Source organism: Heteronotia binoei, chromosome 7 (genome assembly GCF_032191835.1).
Source record: "Heteronotia binoei isolate CCM8104 ecotype False Entrance Well chromosome 7, APGP_CSIRO_Hbin_v1, whole genome shotgun sequence".
Lineage (NCBI taxonomy): Eukaryota > Metazoa > Chordata > Lepidosauria > Squamata > Gekkonidae > Heteronotia > Heteronotia binoei.
Genome location: NC_083229.1, coordinates 34,217,134 through 34,239,442, shown reverse-complemented (window position 1 = coordinate 34,239,442; position 22,309 = coordinate 34,217,134). Strand labels below are relative to the sequence as shown.

The window sequence follows — 22,309 nt, the reverse complement described above, 5'->3', positions numbered from 1 at the left end:
TTTGTTATATGTTGTGAGCTGCCCTGAGCCTGCTTCGGTGGGGAGGGCAGGATATAAATAAAACATTAGTATTATTATATCATTTTTAATTAACTCACATGTGTAAATAACACCTTCTGTCTAAAAGTATCATTAGGGTTCCTGCTAGGAGTAGGGGATCCAATGTCCAGCTCATGTTCACTGCTATTGGCCACAGTATGATATCACTTCCAGGATAACCCAGAAGTGATGCTAGTCTGTTCTAGGAATCATCAGAATGTCTTTGATTCCTAGAGAGGCATGATGTCACTTCTGGATTTTCCCCAGAAGCGATGTCAGGCTGTTGTGCAATGGTGTCCCATGTTTCTGCCTCCCTGGACTCCTGGCGGTTGTCATTGACTATAACATCCACCCTTCTATCCTAACCAGATATTTCTTCAGGTGAGAAAGATACTAACAAGAATCACATGGCCATTTTGTGTTGAACTTTCTTCCTGTATCTCCTGTGATTAAGAATAGATGACCCTGAAGCCAACTTATTGAAAAAACGATCAACAAACCATCTGTTATAGCCTTCTATCAGCCTGCAACTACCCATCATCAATCCTGGATCATATAATGGTGAATACAATCGTTGTATCACCTGTACTTACCTTAGGGAAACTGTCATTTTCAAAAGCAGGATGACTGGCATGACTTATTTGCTCTAAACAGAAATGTCATCTATTGCAGATGTCCTAGGTGCTCGCATGGGGTACATGGTGGAAACAGCCAGATCATAAATCACATGTCAGAAATCCCAAGAACAAAATAAACAAATAAACAGTTGAGCACTCCTTTTACCAGGCATTTTAGACTTCAAAATATTTCCAGTAGAAAAAGCCATCCAATCACAGAACACTCAAAGGGAGAGAGAACTGGGATCTATCCTGTGATGTATGTGCAGAAAGGAAAATGTACTTCATGCAAAGGCTGCAGCAACCTATAGCATGTTAGTATAATTTTACATAAAATATCAATGTCCATATGGCATGCACAACAACTGGTTCACATGATTTTGTTTCATTTGGTTTTGAAACTGAATTGAAAGGAATACCTTGTGCCTTGTGTTGTGGAAAAGTCAGTGGGAATACAATCACTTTCGCTCATCACCAGCAAGGTTGGAGGAGCAATTTCAGAATTTCTGCAAGGATTATTGTACATGCAGAAATCTTCCATGGTATCCAGCACTCTTACTCCCCATAACATTAAATTGGAGATTCTCTCGGCTTGACTTCACGAACGAAGATTCAAGAAGGGTGCAGTAGTCCACGTCTGCTGCAGGCTCGCTGGTGGCTGACAAGACCAATGCGGGACAGGCAGATCCGGCCACAGTGGCTGCAGGGAAAAGTCTGACCTGGGGTTGGTGCTGTAGCAGTGCGATTCTTCCTCAATCTCCTTTTGTCCTCAAGACCAGCTATGCGTGCGTTCTCAAAGGAAGAGACAGCCTGGTGGATGGTGTGCCTCCATGCTTTGCGATCTGAGGCTAGGTCAGACCACTAGTGATGGTTGATGCGACAAGTGCCAAGGGATTTCTTCAAGGAGTCCTTGTACCTCTTCTTTGGTGCCCCTCTATTTCGATGGCCGGTGGAAAGTTCGCCATACAGAGCAATCTTGGGAAGGCGGTGGTTTTCCATCCTAGAAATATGCCCTGCCCAGCGCAGCTGCGTCTTCAACAGCAGTGCCTCGATGCTTGTAACCTCCGCCCTCTTGAGGACTTCAGTGTTGGTCACAAAGTCACTCCAGTGGATGTTGAGGATGGTGCGAAGGCAGCGCTGATGAAAGCGCTCAAGGAGTCGCAGGTGATGACGGTATAAAACCCACAATTCGGAGCCGTAGATGAGGGTTGTCATTACAACCGCTTTGTAAACATTGATCTTTGTGCCTTTTTTCAGATGCTTGTTGCTCCACACTCTTTTGTGCAGTCGGCCAAATGCACGGTTTGCCTTTGCCAGCCTGTTGTCAATCTCCTTGTCGATCTTAGCATCTGAGGAGATGATGCACCCCAGGTAGCTGAACTGCTGGACTGTCTTCAGAACTGATTCACCCACAGTGATGCAGGGAGGGTGATAATCTTCCTGGGGTGCAGGCTGGTGGAGAACGTCTGTCTTCTTCAGACTAACTTCTAGGCCGAATAGCTTGGCAGCCTCTGCAAAGCAGGACATCATATTCTGCAGAGCTGATACCGAGTGGGAGACGAGTGCAGCATCATCAGCAAACAGTAGCTCTCGGATAATTTTTTCCATTGTCTTGGAGTGAGCCTTTAGTCGCCTCAGGTTGAACAGGCTGCTATCGGTGCGATAGCGGATGTAGACACCATCGTCATCATCTAGATCTACTGCGTGTCACGGGCTGGGGCCGGGTCAGGCAAAGTCCAGGGGCAGTCCAAGGTCTGTAGCCGGTGAGCAAAGTGGGTCCAAGGTGCCAAAACCAAATCACAGTCCAGGTATCGCAGGTCAGAGGTTCAGAAGCCAAAGTCGGGGTCCAGAAGTCAAAGCCAAGGTCAGGGGGTCCAGAAGCCAAAGTCAAAAGCCGAAGTGAATGCTAGAACATCAGGTAAATGACTAGTTGCTTCCACAAAGCCTCCTCCCAAAGCCCACAGCTATATAGCCCTCTGCTGTCTGTTGCCCATTTGGGCTAATTGCTGGCTCAGAGAGGCAGCCAGGATCCTGCTGAGACTGAAGCATCCTCACTCCTAGAAGGGCCAGAATCCTTTCAAAACTCAGGGCTCAGGGAGCGTCTTGCTCGTGAGCGTGCCGCCCTCCTCCGATCCCTGAGGTCCTGATGAAGGCGGTCACACACACGAGCCACTCGAGAGGGCGAGGCAGGGGGGCTTGGATCTTCTGCAGCAGGAGGCAGGGGCACTGGTGCAGGTGGCAGGGGCACAGTTTCTTCTGCAGGCTCAGCTTCTTCTGCAGGGTCTCCATGACACTGCGGCTCTTTGAAGCATCATGCTAAAGAAGATCATAAAGAGAGTTGGCGCGAGAACGCAGCCTTGCTTTACACCTGTGCCTATTGGGAAGGGCTCCGAGAGGTCGTTGCAGTGTCTGACTTGGCCTCGCTGGTCTTCATGTAGCTGGATGATCATGCTGGGGAACCTTGGGGGACATCCTAAATGTTCCAAGATTTGCCACAGGCCTTTCCTGCTAACAGTATCGAAAGCTTTGGTAAGGTTGACAAAAGTCACATATAGACCCTTGTTCTGTTCCCTGCATTTCTCTTGGAGCTGCCTGAGAACAAATACCATGTCGGTGGTGCTCCTGTTAGCTCTGAAGCCGCACTGGCTCTCTGGGAGGAGTTCTTCTGCAATGGTGGGCACCAGTCTGTTCAGGAGTATTCTGGCAAGGATTTTGCCTGCGATGGAGAGCAGGGTTATCCCCCAGTAGTTGGAGCAGTCTGACTTTTCCCCTTTGTTCTTGTGTAGAGTGATGATGATTGCATTGCAAAAGTCCTGTGGTAGTTTGCCTTGTTCCCAGCAGGTGACAAGTACTTTGTGAAGTGTGCTATGTAGTACTGTGCCCCCATTCTTCCAGATCTCTGGTGGGATTCCATCAAGTCCTGCTGCCTTGCCACTTTTCAGTTGCTTGATGGCTTTAACAGTCTCTTCTAGGGAGGGGATCTTATCCAATTCTGTTTTCACTGGTTGAAGTGGGGTGAAGTGGATTGCTGAATCTTGAACTACGCGGTTGGCACTGAAGAGAACCTGAAAATACTCCGACCACCGGTTCAGTATGGATGCCTTGTCTGTGAGGAGCACTTGGCCGTCTGCACTACACAAGGGACACTGAGCCTGATATGATGGGCCATATACTGCCTTCAGGGCTTCGTAGAACCCTCTTAAATCACCAGTGTCTGCACACAGCTGGGTTCTCTCTGCAAGCTTGGTCCACCACTCGTTCTGAATGTCTCGAAGCTTGCGCTGGAGGTTGCTACATGCAGCGCAAAAGATTGCTTTTTTCCCGGGACAGGAGGGCTGAGCAAGATGTGCTTGGTAGGCAGATCTCTTTTTCACTAGTAATTCTTGGATCTCTTGATTGTTCTCATCAAACCAGTCCTTGTTCTTCCTTGTGGAGAACCCAAGGACTTCTTCAGAGATCAACAGGATGGTAGTTTTTAGGTGTTCCCAGAGTGCTTCTGGAGAAGGGTCTGTGGGGCAGCTGGGGTCCTCAATTCTTGACTGGAGTTTTGCCTGGAAGGCAGCTTTAACTTTGGCTGACTGAAGGCTGCCAACCTGAAGCTTCCTCCGAGGGATACCTCCTCTCCTGGGTGTGGGTTTAAAGTGAAGACGGAGATTGCAGCGTACAAGACGATGATCCATATGACATTCCGCACTGAGCATTACTCGGGTGTGTAAGACATCTCGAAGGTCTCTCTGGCGCACCAGAATATAGTCGATAAGGTGCCAGTGCTTGCACCGTGGGTGCATCCAGGTTGTCTTCAGGCTGTTCTTCTGCTGAAAGATAGTGTTGGTGATGGTGACCTGGTGCTCCGTGCAGAATTCTAGCAGGAGGCGCCCGTTATCATTGCAGTTGCCAATGCCGTGTTTGCCAAGTACTCCTTTCCAGGCTTCCGAGTCTTTACCTACTCTGGCATTGAAGTCGCCAAGAATGATCACCTTGTCCTCTGTAGGGGTCTTCCGTACGAGGTTGCGTAGATCAGCATAGAACTTGTTCTTTTCTGCAGGATCTGCTTGAAGGGTTGGGGCATACACACTGAAGAGTGTTGCATGCTGCTTGTTTTGAAGTGGGAGGCGCATGGACATGATGCGATCTGAGTGACCTGTTGGCAGGTTTTCGAGTTTGGAGGCAATGGAGTTCCTGACCATGAAGCCAACGCCAGAAAGGCGGCTCTCAGCCTTTGACTTACCCGACCAGTAGAGGGTATAGCCAGCACCGTGTTCTCGAAGACTACCTTCCTCAGGGAAACGGACCTCACTGAGAGCTGCTATGTCAATATTCAACCTGAGAAGTTCATGGGCAACTAGAGCAGAGCGTCGTTCAAGGCGACCACTGTCTACTGTGTCAAGCATGGTTCTGATGTTCCAACACGCAAGCTTTAGTCTTTGCACACTTCGTGAGGCAGGTGCATGCCTTTTCTTTGTTGTTATTTTTTGACCGCAAGTAAGGATGCCCGTTGACCGCGGCTAGCCAACTGGGGGGGGGCAGACGAGCTTTGTTTAGGCCACCTTTTCTAGGCCCCTCTCCGTGCGGAGCAAGCAGTGCTGTCCCTAGATAAGGCTGCTTGGTTGTTCAGGGTGCTGCCGAAAAATGCTTTTGTCTCCGGGTCAGCATCAGGCGACCAATACCCTGAACCGCCTACATGCAGGATCGGGACTGCGGCTTCCAGTGGCATCTTCCACCTGCCGTTTCGCCCCTTGCCCATCGCTGCAGGACTTGATGTGTTGTGGGTTGTGGATGTGGATATGCCCTTCAGGCCTGCGCAGAGGAATTTTTAGGTGAAGCACAGTGTGCGCGGTACTGGCTCCACCCTTTCACCTTCGGGTCATCTGCCATGGCCCAGTAAACCGGGACGCCGGCAGCGAGTCCTCCAGGTGGTAGGTGTTACATTAACGAGCTCTATCTGCCTGGGTTTGATGTTAGAGTTTTCCTTCTCTTGGCTGACGAGGTTGGTGAGCCCAGCCTGCCCATCCTGTTATACCGCCGGACATTCGGTCGCACCATGACGTGGCAAACTCTGTGAGAAACGGGGGGGGGGGGACCAGCGGGAAGGTGTTGCCATGGATGCAGTAATGCAGGAGAGCCCATAGGGGGGAGGGGGAGTGGGCTCCCTCTGGGGTATCCTGCCCTTCCCAGGGAAAGTGTATGCACAATACATAGCCTCTCCTTTCCCGGTGTAGTGAACGCCGCGTGGTCACTGTCCGGCTATGCCTGGCAGATGGTCACTGCAATGGACTCCCCATAACATTAAATTTGAGATTAATACATAACCATCTACCTATATATTTTCTTTCTTATTCAAACCTTTTTTCTACTTATATCCTAGATGTTACCTTTTCTAAGAGGTTTGTCAAACTTCTGCATTCTCAGAACTGTCAGTTTGCCTCTCAGTTTGCAATTCAGCTAGGTTAACTGACAATGGCAAAAGCTGAGATGTTTGAGCATGTGATGTTAAGCATTTCTCTGTTTTTCAGTCACTTTCTTACATATATATTTTGTATATGAGATTGCCTGCAGCCTACCAGGATAGAGATCCTGCATGAATGTAGCACTGCTTATTTTGTTCGGGGTGAGGCTGTGCCTGATCATCCATTTGGCAACAGGAGCTGGGGAACCTCTGATTCAGGACAAATCAGTCCAGTGGGATGGTTGTGTAAACACTCTGGCTAATATTGGTAGAAACATAATAGAACTTGGAAGTGAGGGTAGGATAGCGAAGGAGGGCCATATGTGGTGACAAAGGGGCTGACGGAGGCGAGGGTTGATGGAGAGGGAAACACATTATAGGTGTCTGTATGCCAATGCTAGAAGTCTCTGAGCCAAGATGGGGGAACTGGAGAGCTTGATGCTTAATGACAATTTAGATGTAGTGGGCATATCAGAAACATGGTGGAATCTGTGAGATACAGTCATCTCTGTGTATATTAGGCAGGACAGAAAAGAGATGAGTTGGGGGAGGTGTTGCATTGTATATCAGGGAAGGCATAGAATCAAATAAGGTAGGAACCATCAAGGTAATTAACTCCCCAACAGAAGCAATAATTGTGGAAATACTGGGCCTTAAGGATTACTTAAAAGGAGGAGGGTGTACTATCACCAACCTGAACAAATCCTTGAGGCTGATTTTGAGATGGAGAAGGAAATAAAAGAGGTGACTAGAGCAGATAATGTTATAATGGGAGACTTCAAATATCCCCACCTGGGTAGACATGTATTTGAGTCACAACCATAGAAATGAGATTCTTAAGATATCACAAATGACTGTGCGCTGGAACAGTTGGTCACAGAGTCAACAAGAGGGGTAGTGATCTTGGACTTGGTTCTGATCAAGGCTCAAGACCTGATGAGAGATGTAGAGCTTGTTCCACCATCTGGGAACTGGAATGAAGAGGAACAGTGACATTCATGTCAATGGAAAGTTACTCCTAAATTCCAAAACTGTTAACATTTGATTTTTAAAAAGCAAACTTTACAAAATAAGAATATTTAAAAGAAAGCTGAAAGGAAAACACAAGTCATATCTCTAGAGGATGCTTGGGAGCTATTTAAAACCAAACTACTGCAGTGGTGGAAAAGTAAAATTCTGTGTTAAGGATTATTAGAAAAGGGACTGAAAATAAAATGGCCAACATTATAATGCCTTTGTATAGATTTATGGTGTAGCCTCATTTGAAATACTGCATGCTATTCAGGTCACCGTGTCTAAAAAGGGAATTGCAAAGCTAGAATAAGTACAGAAGAGGGCAATCAAGATTATTAGAAGGTTGGAGCACCTTTCCTTGGAGGAAAAGATGAAGAGTCTGTGACTTTTCAGTTTAGAAAAGAGACAACTAAGGGGAGGGCATAACAGAGGTTTAAAAATCATGTATGGGGTGGATAGAATTGAGAGACTTTTTCTTCTCCCTCTTCCAAAATACTAGAACTTGAGGGTGTCCTATGAAGCTGATTGGCAATAAGTTCAGGATAGGGATGGGCATGAACCAGCTCACAAACTAAAGTTCATCATTCATGAAGCAATGTATGCAAACTGAAGAGCCATTTCACCCCCGGTTCCTGCAGCTTTTCACATGGAGCAGAAAGCAGCGGTTTAAACTGTAAATGGCTCATGAACCCATACAAACTGGTTTGGTTGTGAACCAACCTCTCAGTTCGTATTGGTCTGTGGTTCGATTCATGATTTGGCCACGAATCACAAATCAAACCACAAAAATTCAGTTTGTGCGCATCCCTAATTCAGATGAAAGAAAATATTATTTACACAGCAAGGGATTAAAATGTGGGTCTCTCTGCCAGAGAATATAGTGGTGGCCACAGGCACAGACAGCTTTAAAAGGGATGTATGACAAATGTGTTGTGACCTCACACTGGGAGCTGGCTCTTTAAATCAAGGTGTCCTCCTCAGCCTTCCCACTGTACTTCCCTCCCCAGGCCTTCTCACCTTTGCTGTCTCTTATAACCTCAGTCCCTAGAACTGCCTGTGCCTGCCTCACCTTCTCTGGGTGAACCCTGAAGCCTTCAGTGACTAGTGCACTCTTCTCTTGCCATTCCAAAAGCTTTTCTTCTGTAGTTGCCTCCAGTCCAACAACCAACAGCTGAGAGCTGCTTCCCTGATCCCAACTTTCTCTCCCAGCCATGTTCAAGATCCTGAGTGTTTGCTGCTGATCTTCACCTGCCACTCATCAGCTCATTGCCTCCTTGCCCACACATGTTCCGTCTCTCGTCTATTGGCATTTCCTCACCCTTGAGAGCCCAGCTGACTTGTCTTCTAGTTGGGCTCTTTTAATTTTCCTGACACTGCTCAGGCCTAGAGGACCTGCTCTAATGGCCACAAGGGATTGGATAGATTCATAGAGCATACATCTATCAGAGGCTACTAGTCATGGTGACTAAAAGGAACATCCATGTTCAGAGGCAGTAAACTTCTGAATATCAATGCCAGGAGCAACATCAGAGGAAGGCCTTGGCCTCTGTGCCCTGTGTTTGGACTTCCAGAGGAACTGGTTGGCCACTGTGTGAGACAAGATGATGGACTAGATGGACCTCTGGTCTGATCCAGCAGGACTTTTCTTATGCTAACCAATATCTTGCCTTACCTGGTCATCCTATAGCAACGTGATCTGGTCATGTGTCAACCTAGGTGGGGTGAGAGAGAGGCAAGGATGATTCTACATGGCATCTGGGGAAAGAAAGAGTGATATACCTGTAAAGGTGGCTGGGGAGGAAGCTGTTGGTGGTAGAGAAGCAGCCTTAGTCAAAGAGCAGGGACAGATGTTGGGAGAAGATTCACAACTGTCCTGAGTGAAGCTCCTGAGGCAGAGCAGGCTGGGAGCCTGCTTTTATAGGGAGACTAGAGGTTCTCTGTCCTGTATGGGGATAGCTGACCTGAAGTGTCCAAAAGAAAAATCTGTTAGACCTGGAAAAGGAGTGAACCTGTAACTTCCTGATGTGAAGGGAGTAAAGAAGCCTTAGGTTAGATCCCAAAATGTGCAGAAGTAAGAATCATAAAAAACCATCTCCTTCTATATATACCTGTGCACCAACTGTGGTCCTCTGGCAGCCATCTGTTGGTTATCCCACCACTTAAGGTGGCCTGGCCTGACTGACATTAATCCGTGCCCAGGCTTTTTCGAGGCCTGTGGAATGGGCTTCCTGAAGAGGCAAGGAGGGGCCCTCAGGAAACACTGCAAGGCCTTCCTGTTTGCCATGGCTTTTGGAGGTGTTTAAGGGGGGAAAGGGAGAGATTCAGGGTTTGTTATTTTATTTCTGTTTTTAAACTTAAAATGTTTTAAGCCACATTGAACCACAAGGAAAAGTGTGATATAAATGTATGTATAAATAAATAAATAAAGCTATCCCCACGTTCTCCTCTCTCCACACTTCCTTTCTGACCCTGGGAATAAACTTTGCCATGTGAGGAAACACAGTCTCAATAGCTCTGGGACCCATGTGGTTCAGTGGCTACATGGGTCAGGAGGTGGAAGGGGAAAGAGGGTGAAATCTCTCTTCTGTCTATTGTCAGTAGAACTGTATTAGGGGTAGAGGCAGAATGGGTAATTTTGTTGCCTTCCTTCCCCACCACTCCAGCCCATGTGACTATTACACCACACAGATCTTGCAATCCCAGAAAATACTTTTGTGTGGTTGGAAAGGACTGTTGGGGGGGGGGGCACATGGGAAAGATTCACAGCCATCAGTTCCTTCTACTGAGAGACTGCAGAATCCAACCGTTTCAGCCCCTGGGATACCAAGAAAAGCTATAAGAGAATGCCTTTCCTTACCTTTATTGCATGCACCTGGTCTGATGTGTGGAAATTATAAAAACCGTGAAGACTTGTGATTCAGAGCTATCCCACCCCCTCACAGGAAGTGTATCAGTGTAGAAATGAAAACTGTGTCTCTTTCTCTTGTTATGCAGAGTTTAATCTTGAATGTCACAAAAGCCAAACGATTCATGGATACAAGAGAATCTTAGTAGAGAAAAGCTTTTGCAAGCACAAAGGTAGAGGGTGAAACTGAAATTAGTTATTATCAAAATAGCACGATGCTTATTTACTTTAAAATGTTCCTTCTGTGCAATATACTTGTCAGCCGATCATAATATAAGAAAATGGAGAGATGACTGAGCAGCTATTTTCAAATACTGATTGTGATTTCAAATTTCACATTTTATGAATTGAAGAGAAACTATACCCTGTCGAGAGGATTTGTGCTGTGATAGAAAAGCTGCCCAGTAGGTACTGTTGGGCTTTGTTGTTTGATTGAATGATTGCTGCCTGAATCTGAAACATAAGAAATAATTCCAGATGTTCTGACCAGGAAGATTGTTTCAGGGGGTAACCATGTTGGTCTGCAGTAGAAGAGCTAGATTTGTGTCCACTAGCACCTTAGAGACCTATGAGATTTTTTTTGGGGGGGGTGAGATTTTGAGAGTCAAAAATATTTGAGGAAAGGAACTTTGACTCTTGAAAGCTCATAACCCAAAATGTTGTTGGTTTCTAAGGTGCTGCTGGATACAAAGGGAGCCCTCTGGTGCAGAGTGATAAGCTGCAGTCCTGCAGTCCAAGCTCTGCTCACAACCTGAGTTTGATTCTGGCAGAAGCTGGGTTCAGGTAGCCAGCTTAAGGTTGACTTAGCCTTCCATCCTTCCGAGGTCAGTCAAATGAGTACCCAGCTTGCTGGGGGTAAAGTGTAAATGACTGGGGAAGGCAATGGCAAACCACCATGTAAAAAAGCCTGCCAAGAGAATGTCATGATGTGACATTACCCCATGGGTCAGTAATGACTTGGTGCTTGCATAGGGGACTACCTTTACTTTTTTACTGGACACAAATCAAGCTGTTTTCTCCAGGAAAAAGGATGTGATAGTTCTAAATGGAATTTAGTGTGGGATTCCATGTCCAATATTCAGCCATATACAAAAGTGGCTGCAAATGGGATTTTTATCTTGCAACCTCTCTATGTCTGGCAGTCTCTCTAATATGTTAGCTGTCAAACAAACTAATAAATCCATACATTTCAGAATGACTAAAATGCTTTACATTAATGTGTTCAGTAATCAATAGATCGTAAGGCTAGGAAAAGGGTCTGCCTCATTTTCTTATAATTATAACATGCTTAATAGTTTTTAGGTACCTTCTAAATAAACAATCATTTTCCCTATTGAAGAAGCATTTAAACCTGCAATCTGTCATCCGGCCTAAAGTTGAATGGAAAAGGAAGGATTCTAACATTAGCTTTTATTCATATTTGAGCCCAGCAGCTGGATATGGTTTCTTGGTAGCTCTCTCAGAAGCCAGCTTAGAAGTTCTCTACCAGTATCAGACAAAAGCTTTGCTCCAACAAAGCCATTGCTCCCCGTGACACTTCTGGATTTACAGTGTAGTCCTAAATCTAATGATTTTGAAGAATGTAACTCTGTTTAGGACTGCATTATTAGTTATGTGATATATCTCACATTCCTGCAAATGCCTCACTTCAAATGGGGAATATGGCAGCAATCATACACAGAGATGGGGCAGATTTTGTGCAAATACTTGAAGAAGCAGGATATAAGGTTGCTACGTAAATACATGCACAAATCCTAAGCAAAGTTGCGCCCTCTGAAATCTATTGAAGTCATTGGGCTTAGAATGGAGTAAGTCTGTGTAAGATGGCACAGACAGACACATGCTTGTGCAGAGCGGAGAATCAACCACTAGGACTGCTTGTTTCTGTGATAGAGAAGATCAGATTATTGTACAAAAAAACAACACAAAATTGACAAGAGAACTGAAGAATTAGTTGAGGGTTGTCCTGTTGTTAGTCAGGAGTTCATTTTCCAAAGATTTCTTGTCTTGTCAATGCGCTTTTAACAGCTTTCACAAAGAGCAGGTCTTGGCACTGTAATCAGTGATTGAAAGTTAAGAAATCTGGGCTATAATGATGAATACAACTCACTTGAAGACAGAAAGGTAATGGTTAATTCAACTTGTTCATGTACAAAAACAGTTATTTGAAGATATAAAGGTTGCACAGAACACATTATTATAAACAAGTGTAAGTCTTTTTTCCTTGACACCTTCTCTTTAAATTACTTTTTTGCATGAAGAATTCTTCTTGGGGAAAGCAATTACTCCTATATTTAAAAGAACATGGGAAAAACAGTATTTGGGGGGTTCACAAACTGTAGTGGGTACATGATTGCAATGAGAACCCCAGTATCTTCAGGTTAACTGATTTTTCTCTTGTGTTCTTTTATATAATCGCTTTCAGGGGGATGGAAAAGCCCTTTTAACCCTGCAAATAAAATAATACATTAAACTTTCATTTATATTCCACAGCTTTACAGGTACTGGAGGCATTGACAATTTAATCAAATTTCAACTTGGATCACACATTCCCATTTCCCAAGAGATTATATTTTTACAACAAATGGTTTAAATCTGGTTTTCTTTTCAGCAACAAGTATGCTGGGTGTTATTCATGCAACTTTCATGATGTATTTAGATGGTGGGGTTTTGTTCTGTGTTTTATAAAAATGAACATTACCCATATGCATCCATCCCCCACCCCAGTTTCCAAAAAAAATAATAACTGCTTTTTAGTCAAGATAAAAGTTAACTAGCACTCTTGCTTTGAGGATGATCTTGCTCACATGAATATACACAAGAACCTGCCTTATATTGAGTCAGGCCACTGGTCTGTTGAGATCAGCACGGTCTATTCTGTCTGGTAGTGGCCATGCAGGATCTCAGGTTCTTCCCATCACCTACCTGATTCTTTTAACTGGAGAAACCAGAGACTGATCTTGTTGTAGCCTTCTGCATGCCAAGTATATGTTTTACCACTGTGCCAGAGTCCCTCACCAGCAGGGCTGCCTGCCGACCTTTATTGATTGAGTTATTACTTTAGATTTATACCCCGCCCTTCCTTTGAACAGGCTCAGAGCGGGTTACCAGCAATATGCTAAGACAACAAAAACAAAATACAATAAATATCAATCAGTAAAATGGTTAAAAGAATTTGAATTTTCAGCATATCAATCATGGATAGGCACTGTGCTGGTTGTGGCATTTAAACCTAATCTGGGAATAACTGGGCCATAACCGAGTGGTGTGATCTTGCTGGTATCCTGAGCTGCAACAGGGAGGCCAACTGGTAGATGCCTGCTGCCTCAACCAAAGGCCTGGCTGAACAGCTCCATTTTACAGGCCCTGAAGAATTACAACAAGTCCTGGTAAGACCCTGATTCCAGCTGGAAGCATATTCCAGCAGAGAAAGCCCAGATTAACAAATTACAATTATTAAAACAGCACTTAATTAAAACACAAGATGGCTGTATTTCTTAAATCTGCTCAAAGCATTCCAATAGCAGCTTTAATTTGCAAGCATTTTACACAAATAAACAGCGTAGAAACAGGTCTGGACCAATATACAGCAGAAGGGGCGGATCATATCAGACATTGAAAAGTCATCATCTTGAAGCAAGTCTAGTACTCAAGTGGTAGCCGGTGGAACTGACAGAGCACCAGCTGGATGCACACCCACACAGGTGCCACAGTTAGCAGGCACACCACTGTGTTTTACACCAGCTGGAGGTTCCAGATCAGCCTCAAGAGCAAGCGCACATAGAGCAAATTGTAGTAATCCAATCTGGAAGTGACCATTGCATGGGTCACTATGGCCAAGTCCTGGAGGAAGAGGTAGGGGATCAGCAGCCTGATCTGCCGAAGATGATAAAAAGCAGACCTGGTGACTGTAGTGACCTGGGCCTCCACTGAGAGTGAGGTGTCCAGGATCACCCCTGGGCTCCTCACTTTCTGGACTGGCCCAGAGCTGCAGGGTAAGAAGCCTGATCCACGAATCACCCCCCCCCTCCCTCAAGTACAGAACCTCTATCTTAGAAGGATTTAGCTCCACTGACTTTACCATAACTTCCCAGCCATGGCCTCCAGAGCCCTGTCCAGATTTTCTGGGGCGGAGTCAGGGTGGCTGTCCAATAACAGATAAAGCTGACTGCCATCAGCATATTGATGATGACTCAGCTCAACCTCCTGGGCCAGCTGGTGGTGCCTGGATATTTCCTGTGGTTACAACTGATCTCCAGGCAACAGAAGTCAGTTCTCCTGGAGAAAATGACTGCTTTGGAAGGTGAACTCTGCCATTATACCCCACTGAACTCTCTTCCTTTTATAAACTCCACCATGACCAGGCTTTACTCCCGAAATCTCTAGTAATTTGTCAATCCAGAGTTGGCAGCCTGGCTTCCCAGACTGGCATGACTGAGAAATCACTATTGAAATAGCAAGGCTGGGCCTTGTTTACTCACACATTAGTCTTGCTGAGGATGAGACTTATTTAGCTGCCCTCCCCCCCCCCCCCAAAAAAAAAGAAGTGTTCACCCTGAAAATATTGAAATGGATGTCCTCCTAATGATTTTGTTTCACTGTTTCTTAGCCTGAGTTACTTTAATTAGTGTATTGATAGCTGTTTCCTACTTCACACCACTGGTACAATAGCCAGGCCTGATTCCCTATTCATAATTGACTGATTATGGCAGTTTCTGAAGGACAATATAGAGAGAATAGATTGCAAGCAACTACCCTTTCAGAGCTCCAAGAGCCCATGCAGTGCAGTACTCCTATATCCTAGAGTTAGCAGACAACTAATGGGATCCCTCTGGCTTAATTACTACTTCAATTGGCATAGATTTAACATTTCTGTAGTTTGAGCAAACATTCTGGGGTTTGTATGGATTGAACAGTTAAAATGTGTTGAATAAGACCTGGTCTATATGCTGTGCTCACAATAGAATTTAGCCTTCTTGTTACAAGTTTTCCACTCTTTGGTTATGTCATTTAGTACAACTCACTGCATGAATTGGAGCCATAGCATAATGACTATGCATAAAATTTCAATATGCATAAAAGATGAGCTTTTTAAAACAAATGCTAGTCCAGGAGAATGGCAATTGTGCATAGAACCTCCTGATACATGTGGTGCTATGTCATCTGTTGCTTTGGTACACATGAACCAGAACCCTGAAAAAAACCCGGGTTTTCTGCAGCTTGCCTTAATCATGGTTAATGTGCACTCATCATGGTTAGTGTGCATAATCATAACCTTAATCAGGGATTTTTTTTTATAGCAGGAACTCCTCTGCATATTAGGCCACACACCCTTGATGTAGCCAATTCTCCTGGAGCTTACAGTAGGCCCTGTATGAAGAGCCCTGTAAACTCTTAGAGGATTGGTTATATCAAGGTTGTGTGGCTAATATGGAAAGAAACTCCTGCTACAAAAAAAAGCCCTGACCTAAATCATGTTAGCATGCATTCCCTATATGTGCAATTGGCAGGCTCCTAATGCATGCATTTGTAATGTCTGAAAAGGGCAAAAGTAATTTTCAATGGTGTGGATAGATCCAACTCACATGGTGGGTTGTACCATAACACATAACCATGCGAAAATCAACTCACTGTCAAGAAGTCAGCCCTCATGGATTGGCCAGCACTGGTCTCCAAACATTTTGAGAGAAAATTCAGAGAAAAGTTGTGATACTGCAGATGTAACAGTTTTCCTTTCGTGTCCAGATGGCAAATCTGCACTTGACTTCTCTGGCATCGTGTAGAGGTGGCAACATTGCAGCTAATTGTCTGTTGGTTCATCCCTAGATTTCATAGTTTTTCCAAAAGATGCTGGGTTATGATTTCTCTCCACTTTTCTGTAGCTCAACTTAGGGACAAACTAAAGGCCCCTGGATGTCCTCATGGACAACAATGCCATTGCACCTCTGTCATCCCCTCACTTTACAAACACTGTGGCATTCCTAAAATGAGGAAATTCCAGAGGTAAAATGACAGAAGTGTCCCCACGGATGTTATATTTTCTAGTTTATCCCAAAGTATTAATAAAATTAGTGGTGAAAAAGATTCAGTGCTAATAGATCTATTCCAGGTTTTATTGAGGGAACTGTTTCTGTCTTTGCAGCATCAAACTTGGATATGTAATTTCCAAGGACTGAGTTAGAGTTCATAAGAGTTGTACCAGCCTTTTGGTTTAAGGATGGTAAAATCTCATCAAGAAATCACGTTTTTGCCTTGGGTAAGAAATGGCAATATCACTGAATCACTGCAAAGAGAAGTGAAACAGAGTCAAGCTGCTGAATTATTGATACCAGAAGTAAGCATCACACAGACAAGACTACGGGCAGGTGGTTAGTCTATTAATTTTTACTGTACAGTGTACTGCCGCTAATTAAAGTCTTGCAAATGTTTTGATAGCACGAACAAAGCCATCAATAAATCATGAGAAGGCATAGCTGAAGATTCTGTTTACAGTCATACTAAACTCAGGTCTATCTTTCTTCCATCACAAAATGTAGTTGTGAGTATTTATTTATTTATTTGACTTAATGAATTGCCCAATCCCGACTAATGCCGGGCTCTGGGCAATGTACAGCACAATCAATAAAAACAAACATTTAAAATCAATTAAATTAACAATAATAAGGATGGCATCTTATTATTTTTCCAATCCAGGTTTTTGGACACAGCATGGGGGATGGGGAAGGTGCCAGCTCGGAAATTGTCACTGTCCTCAATCAAAAGCCTGGTGGAACATCTCTGCCTGACAGGCCCTGCGGAGCTGTGAAAGATCTCGCAGGCCTCTGATGTTTTCATTTTGAGGAAAAGACAAAAGTTTGAGGAAGGGTGTAGTTCAGTGGTAGAGAAAGGTTCCATGTTCAATCCTCAGCACCTCCAGTCAAAAGTATCATATATCAGGTGATATGAAAGACTTCCGCCTGAGACCCTGGAGAGCTGCTGTCGTCAGAATAGACAGTTCTGAGCTTGAGTCTCACTCACTATAAGGTAGTTTCACGTGTATGTGTACTCATGTGAAATATACACACACAAGTGTACAAAGTTTTCTCTTTCAACAGATGTTTCCAGAAATTTATGTTCCTTAGTACTTCTAGCCAAGGAACTGGGGAGAGAGAGTGAGTCATCATGTTTAAAGTACTGTTGGAAATTGGAGTCAAAGGCATATGATGTATAAGAACATAAGAGAAGCCATATTGGATTAGGCCAACGGCCCATCCAGTCCAACACTCTGTGTCACACAGTGGCAAAAATTTTTATATATACACACACACCGTGGCTAATAGCCACTGATGGACCTGTGCTCCATATTTTTATCTAAACCCCTCTTGAAGGTGGCTATACGTGTGGCCGCCACCACCTCCTGTGGCAGTGAATTCCACATGTTAATCACCCTTTGGGTGAAGAAGTACTTCCTTTTATCCGTTTTAACCTGTCTGCTCAGCAATTTCATCGAATGCCCACGAGTTCTTGTATTGTGAGAAAGGGAGAAAAGTACCTCTTTCTCTACTTTCTCCATCCCATGCATTATCTTGTAAACCTCTATCATGTCACCCTGCAGTCGATGTTTCTCCAAGCTAAAGAGTCCCAAGCGTTTCAACCTTTCTTCATAGGGAAAGTGCTCCAGCCCTTTAATCATTCTAGTTGCCCTTTTCTGGACTTTCTCCAATGCTATAATATCCTTTTTGAGGTGCGGCGACCAGAACTGCACACAGTACTCCAAATGAGACCGCACCATCGATTTATACAGGGGCATTATGATACTGGCTGATTTGTTTTCAATTCCCTTCCTAATAATTCCCAGCATGGCATTGGCCTTTTTTATTGCAAACGCACACTGTCTTGACATTTTCAGTGAGTTATCTACCACGACCCCAAGATCTCTCTCTTGGTCAGAGATCTCTCTCTTGGTCTCTCTTGGTATAATTCTCTTAAAAGATGTACATTTTAACATTAATCCACTATGAAGTCCTTGGTATATTGAATAGTAACAGCTAGCTTGGATTTTCATAAACTCTGGCTTAAAATATTTCAGAGTGCTTTTGGGGCAGTTTGAGTCTGGGCAAAATAAATTGTTTTTTTAGATTGTAGACTTACTGGGTTGTAGTTTTCAGATTGTAGTTTTACTGGTTATTTTCATTTAGTTTACTTGTATCTATTATTTTAGATTAATTTTTAAATGTTTGAATAAGTACAGTTTTAATGTACATTATAGTACCTGCCATGGAGAGAGAGAGAGAGAGAGAGAGAGAAAGAAAGAGAGAGAGAGAGAAAGAAAGAAAGAAAGAAAGAAAGAAAGAAAGAAAGAAAGAAAGAAAGAAAGAAAGAAAGAAAGAAAGAAAGAAAGAAAGAAAGAAAGCGACTTTTAAAGTGGGATGATACTCAGAGAGAAAAGTAACATGATGGGTTAAAATGCATAGTATCTGTGAGCCAATTCAATGTTCAAGAAAAAAGGTGGTATGGTCCATTTCAAAGTGCAGATAGGGGACTCACATATTGGAATACTCCTACATATCAGGTTATATGAGATCCAGTTTGGTGTAGTAGTTAAGTGCGTGGACTCTTATCTGGGAGAACCAGGTTTGATTCCCCACTCCACTTGCACCTGCTGGAATGGCATTGGATTAGCCATAGCTCTGGCAGAGGTTGTCCTTGAAAGAGCAGCTGCTGTGAGAGCCCTTTCAGCCCCACCAACCTTACAGGATGTCTATTGTGGGGGGAGAAGATATAGGAGATTGTAAGCCACTCTGAGTCTCTGATTCAGAGAGAAGGGCGGGGTATAAATCTGCAATTCTTCTTCTTCTTCTTCTTCTTCTGCTTCTTCTATATGCTTCTAGCCTGGCATGCTCTATGTGTTAGTTTTCCCATGTATAAGGAGGGTTTTCCCCCCTTCCAGGTATTAAAACCTGTGTTCCCTCTTATTGGATATGAAATTGATACAGCCAGCAAAGGATTGTACCAAGAGCATGTTCTAAATGTGTGAATCACATATTCGTGTTTAAGATATGTTGTAAAGGAACATTATATGATTTTATTGCCATGCTAAAATTATTTATTTATTTAAAATATGAAATAGAAGGTTCCATTGTTTAGTCACTTACATTTGCCATCCTTTTTATATTTTAAAAATAAATGTAACAAGTGTTCGGCTGTTTTATATAAAGTATTTTTATTTGACTTGTTAATTTTTGATTAAGAACAGCACACCTTCTTTTAGATATTTTAACAAAAGTGGAGATGCTTCTGGAATTTTCCCTCATCCAAATTTCACAGCAGAGGTCTTGTCCTCAAAGTGGAACTGACATATTAGGAATTTTCCATTGTTCTATTGTTAATTTTAGGTTTTGCATACAGGATGCAATCTGCAATAGGCAAAGACAATGTAATATGGATGCCATTTGAAGCCACTATCCCCCATTCCCTGTCTCTGAGCCGGAGCAACTAATGGCCCTTCTCTTCTCAATCCCTGAGCATATTTAGGGATAGTTAGGGAGTAAGAAGTACTGTCTTTTCTGGTTCCTGGCTGGGAGGTGAGCAGTGAGGCAACTTGGTTATGACAATGGCAAGGTGGTAAAGATGCCTCCCTCAACTCTGCCACTGTCCACCTCACCTCAGCCTATTTGGTGTAGTGGCTAAGTGTGGTGGACTCTAATCTGCTTTGTTTTTCAGAATCCAATTTCCTGGCCATTGAGGATATGTTGTTTTTAAAGCAGTCTGTTACCCGGTTAAGAACATAAGAGAAGCCATGCTGGATTAGGCCAATGGCCCATCCAGTCCAACACTCTGTGTCACACAGTGGCAAAAAAATTTATATATACACACACACTGTGGCTAATAGCCACTGATGGACCTGTGCTCCATATTTTTATCTAAACCCCTCTTGAAGGTGGCTATACTTGTGGCCGCCACCACCTCCTGTGGCAGTGAATTGCACATGTTAATCACCCTTTGGGTGAAGAAGTACTTCCTTTTTTCCGTTTTAACCCGACTGCTCAGCAATTTCATCCAACACCCATGAGTTCTTGTATTGTGAGAAAGGGAGAAAAGTACTACTTTCTCTACTTTCTCCATCCCATACATAATGTTGTAAACCTCTATCATGTCACCCTGCAGTTGACGTTTTTCCAAGCTAAAGAGCTCCAAGCGTTTTAACCTTTCTTCATAGGGAAAGTGCTCCAGCCCTTTAATCATTCTAGTTGCCCTTTTCTGGACTTTCTCCAATGCTATAATATCCTTTTTGAGGTGCGGCGACCAGAACTGCACACAGTACTCCAAATGAGACCGCACCATCGATTTATACAGGGGCATTATGATACTGGCTGATTTGTTTTCAATTCCCAATTTCACTGCAGCTCCAGTAATTCTCAGATTCATCCTTTTTTTAAAAAAAAAACTTTAGTAGTTCAGAATGAAACCATTTGTTGCAAGGAACTTTCCACATTGTTTCTTCTTCCTACTTATGTAGGAGGAAGAATCTTGGCAGTTTGACATATGAAGCCACTTTATCTAGCTCCACATTTTCTATTCTAAGTGGCAGCAGTTTTCTGTGGTCCCAGAGAGAGACTGTTCCAGCTTTGGAGGATGAGATGCTTTTCTCATCTTGTCTTGCTATGGAACTGCTCAAAACCTGAACACATTTAAGCAATGGAAAGATAAGACACCAGAATGATTTAATCAAAGAGTTGGAATGAAAAGGTAAGATTACTTTGTCGATGTATCTTGAGAAGATTGGAACTTGCTAAAAAAACCCAAAACTGCCTAGGCTTTAAACAGCAGGTCTCCAAACAAAAGCAGTTGTTAAGTATGGATCATATAATGCACTCTTTATTTGAGTGGTGAATTTCAAGGCACATTTCCTTCAGATTATGAGGGAGATATGATGCTGTTGTACCATGAAAACTGATGGCTACTATACATGTTGGGATCAACAGAAGAAGAATAAGAAGAAGAAGAAGAAGAAGAAGAAGAAGAAGAAGAAGAAGAAGAAGAAGGGGGAGGAGATTGGATTTATACCCCACCCTTTATTACCTGATGGAGTCTCAGAGTGGCTTACAATCTCCTTTCCCTTCCCTACAACAGACACCCTGTGAGGTAGGTGAGACTGAGAGAGCTCTCCCATAACTGCTCTTGAGCAGAACAGCTCTGAAGGAACTTGTGGCTGCCCTAAGGTCACATCAGCAGGTGCATGTGGAGGAGTGGGAACTATTTCCATATGTACTTACCAAACCAGTATGATCTTTAGGAACCCTGCTTTGCGTGCCCCACTATCTGATGCTAGATGGGCCAAGAAAGGCCTTATTGGTTGTGGTACCAGTTACAATATGGCCTTACCTCCACAGGGAGATTTGTCTGCCTCCCTCTATCATTGTGCACCTCCATTGGCTAAAGAATTGTTTTGTTTGGTGTTCTCTCACTGACCACCCCCCAATGATCCTACTTCCAATTGATGTGTTTTATTTAACCATTGTTAGTTGTTGAGAGAGAAGAAGAGAGAGCTTGTTTTAATATTTTTGATTGTCTGCCACCTTAGGAACCCTAGGTTGGATGGAAAGGCAACATAAAACTGTTTAAAATAAATAAAATATAATGAAGAATGTATTCCAACTCAACACAGAAAGGTTTAGAATGCACTACTTAGAGAAACTAATGTACAAAGTTAGGTCTTTGTCAAAATGATTTCATTATTATGGTAGATGGGTTGGATGGATTCTACAGTGGTTCTCGGAACTCACATAGCTTTTAGGTGCCAATGTATATGTACTCTAATGTTAATACTAACATATGAGCATTTCCCCCCATCATTTCTGTAAAGCAAGAGAAACCACATAGCTGTAAATCAGACTTCAACAATACAGTTTCTTTTCTTTGCAGGCTGAAGAAAAAATCCCAGTCTATTGATATTACTGCAGCAGGATTTGACCCTCTGGCACCAGGAGCTCCACAGGCACTCCAGCATACTAAGCCAACATCAGTAATTAGTACAACCACATCTGAAGAGGAACAGAACAATACCACAAATACTCAACGACGCAATCCACGGAGGGGAGAGCTGAAGAGATACTACACCATCGGTGAGCCAAATGGCCAGATTTTTCACTTAAAACATGTCATCAATTGTACTGAAGGAAAGTGCTTGCTGTAGAATAATCAATCACATCATTATTAGTGGAACGGCCTGGAGTTATGGAGTTTTTGTTGTTCACTAGGATTGTTACTGTGGGCATTAGAGGATGCCCTTTTGCAGGTCGCTTCAAT

General features: G+C 43.6%; 1 protein-coding gene across 2 annotated transcripts in view; it reads left to right on the top strand.

The window, feature by feature from the left end:
• OXR1 (oxidation resistance 1) overlaps window positions 1–22,309 on the top strand; it is a 280,211-nt gene that overhangs the window by 114,595 nt on the left and 143,307 nt on the right. For both annotated transcript variants that reach the window (XM_060243329.1, XM_060243330.1), the window contains exon 3: window positions 21,926–22,125. In XM_060243329.1, coding sequence (XP_060099312.1) covers window positions 21,926–22,125 — 200 coding nt within the window. The remainder of the gene's footprint in view (window positions 1–21,925; window positions 22,126–22,309) is intronic.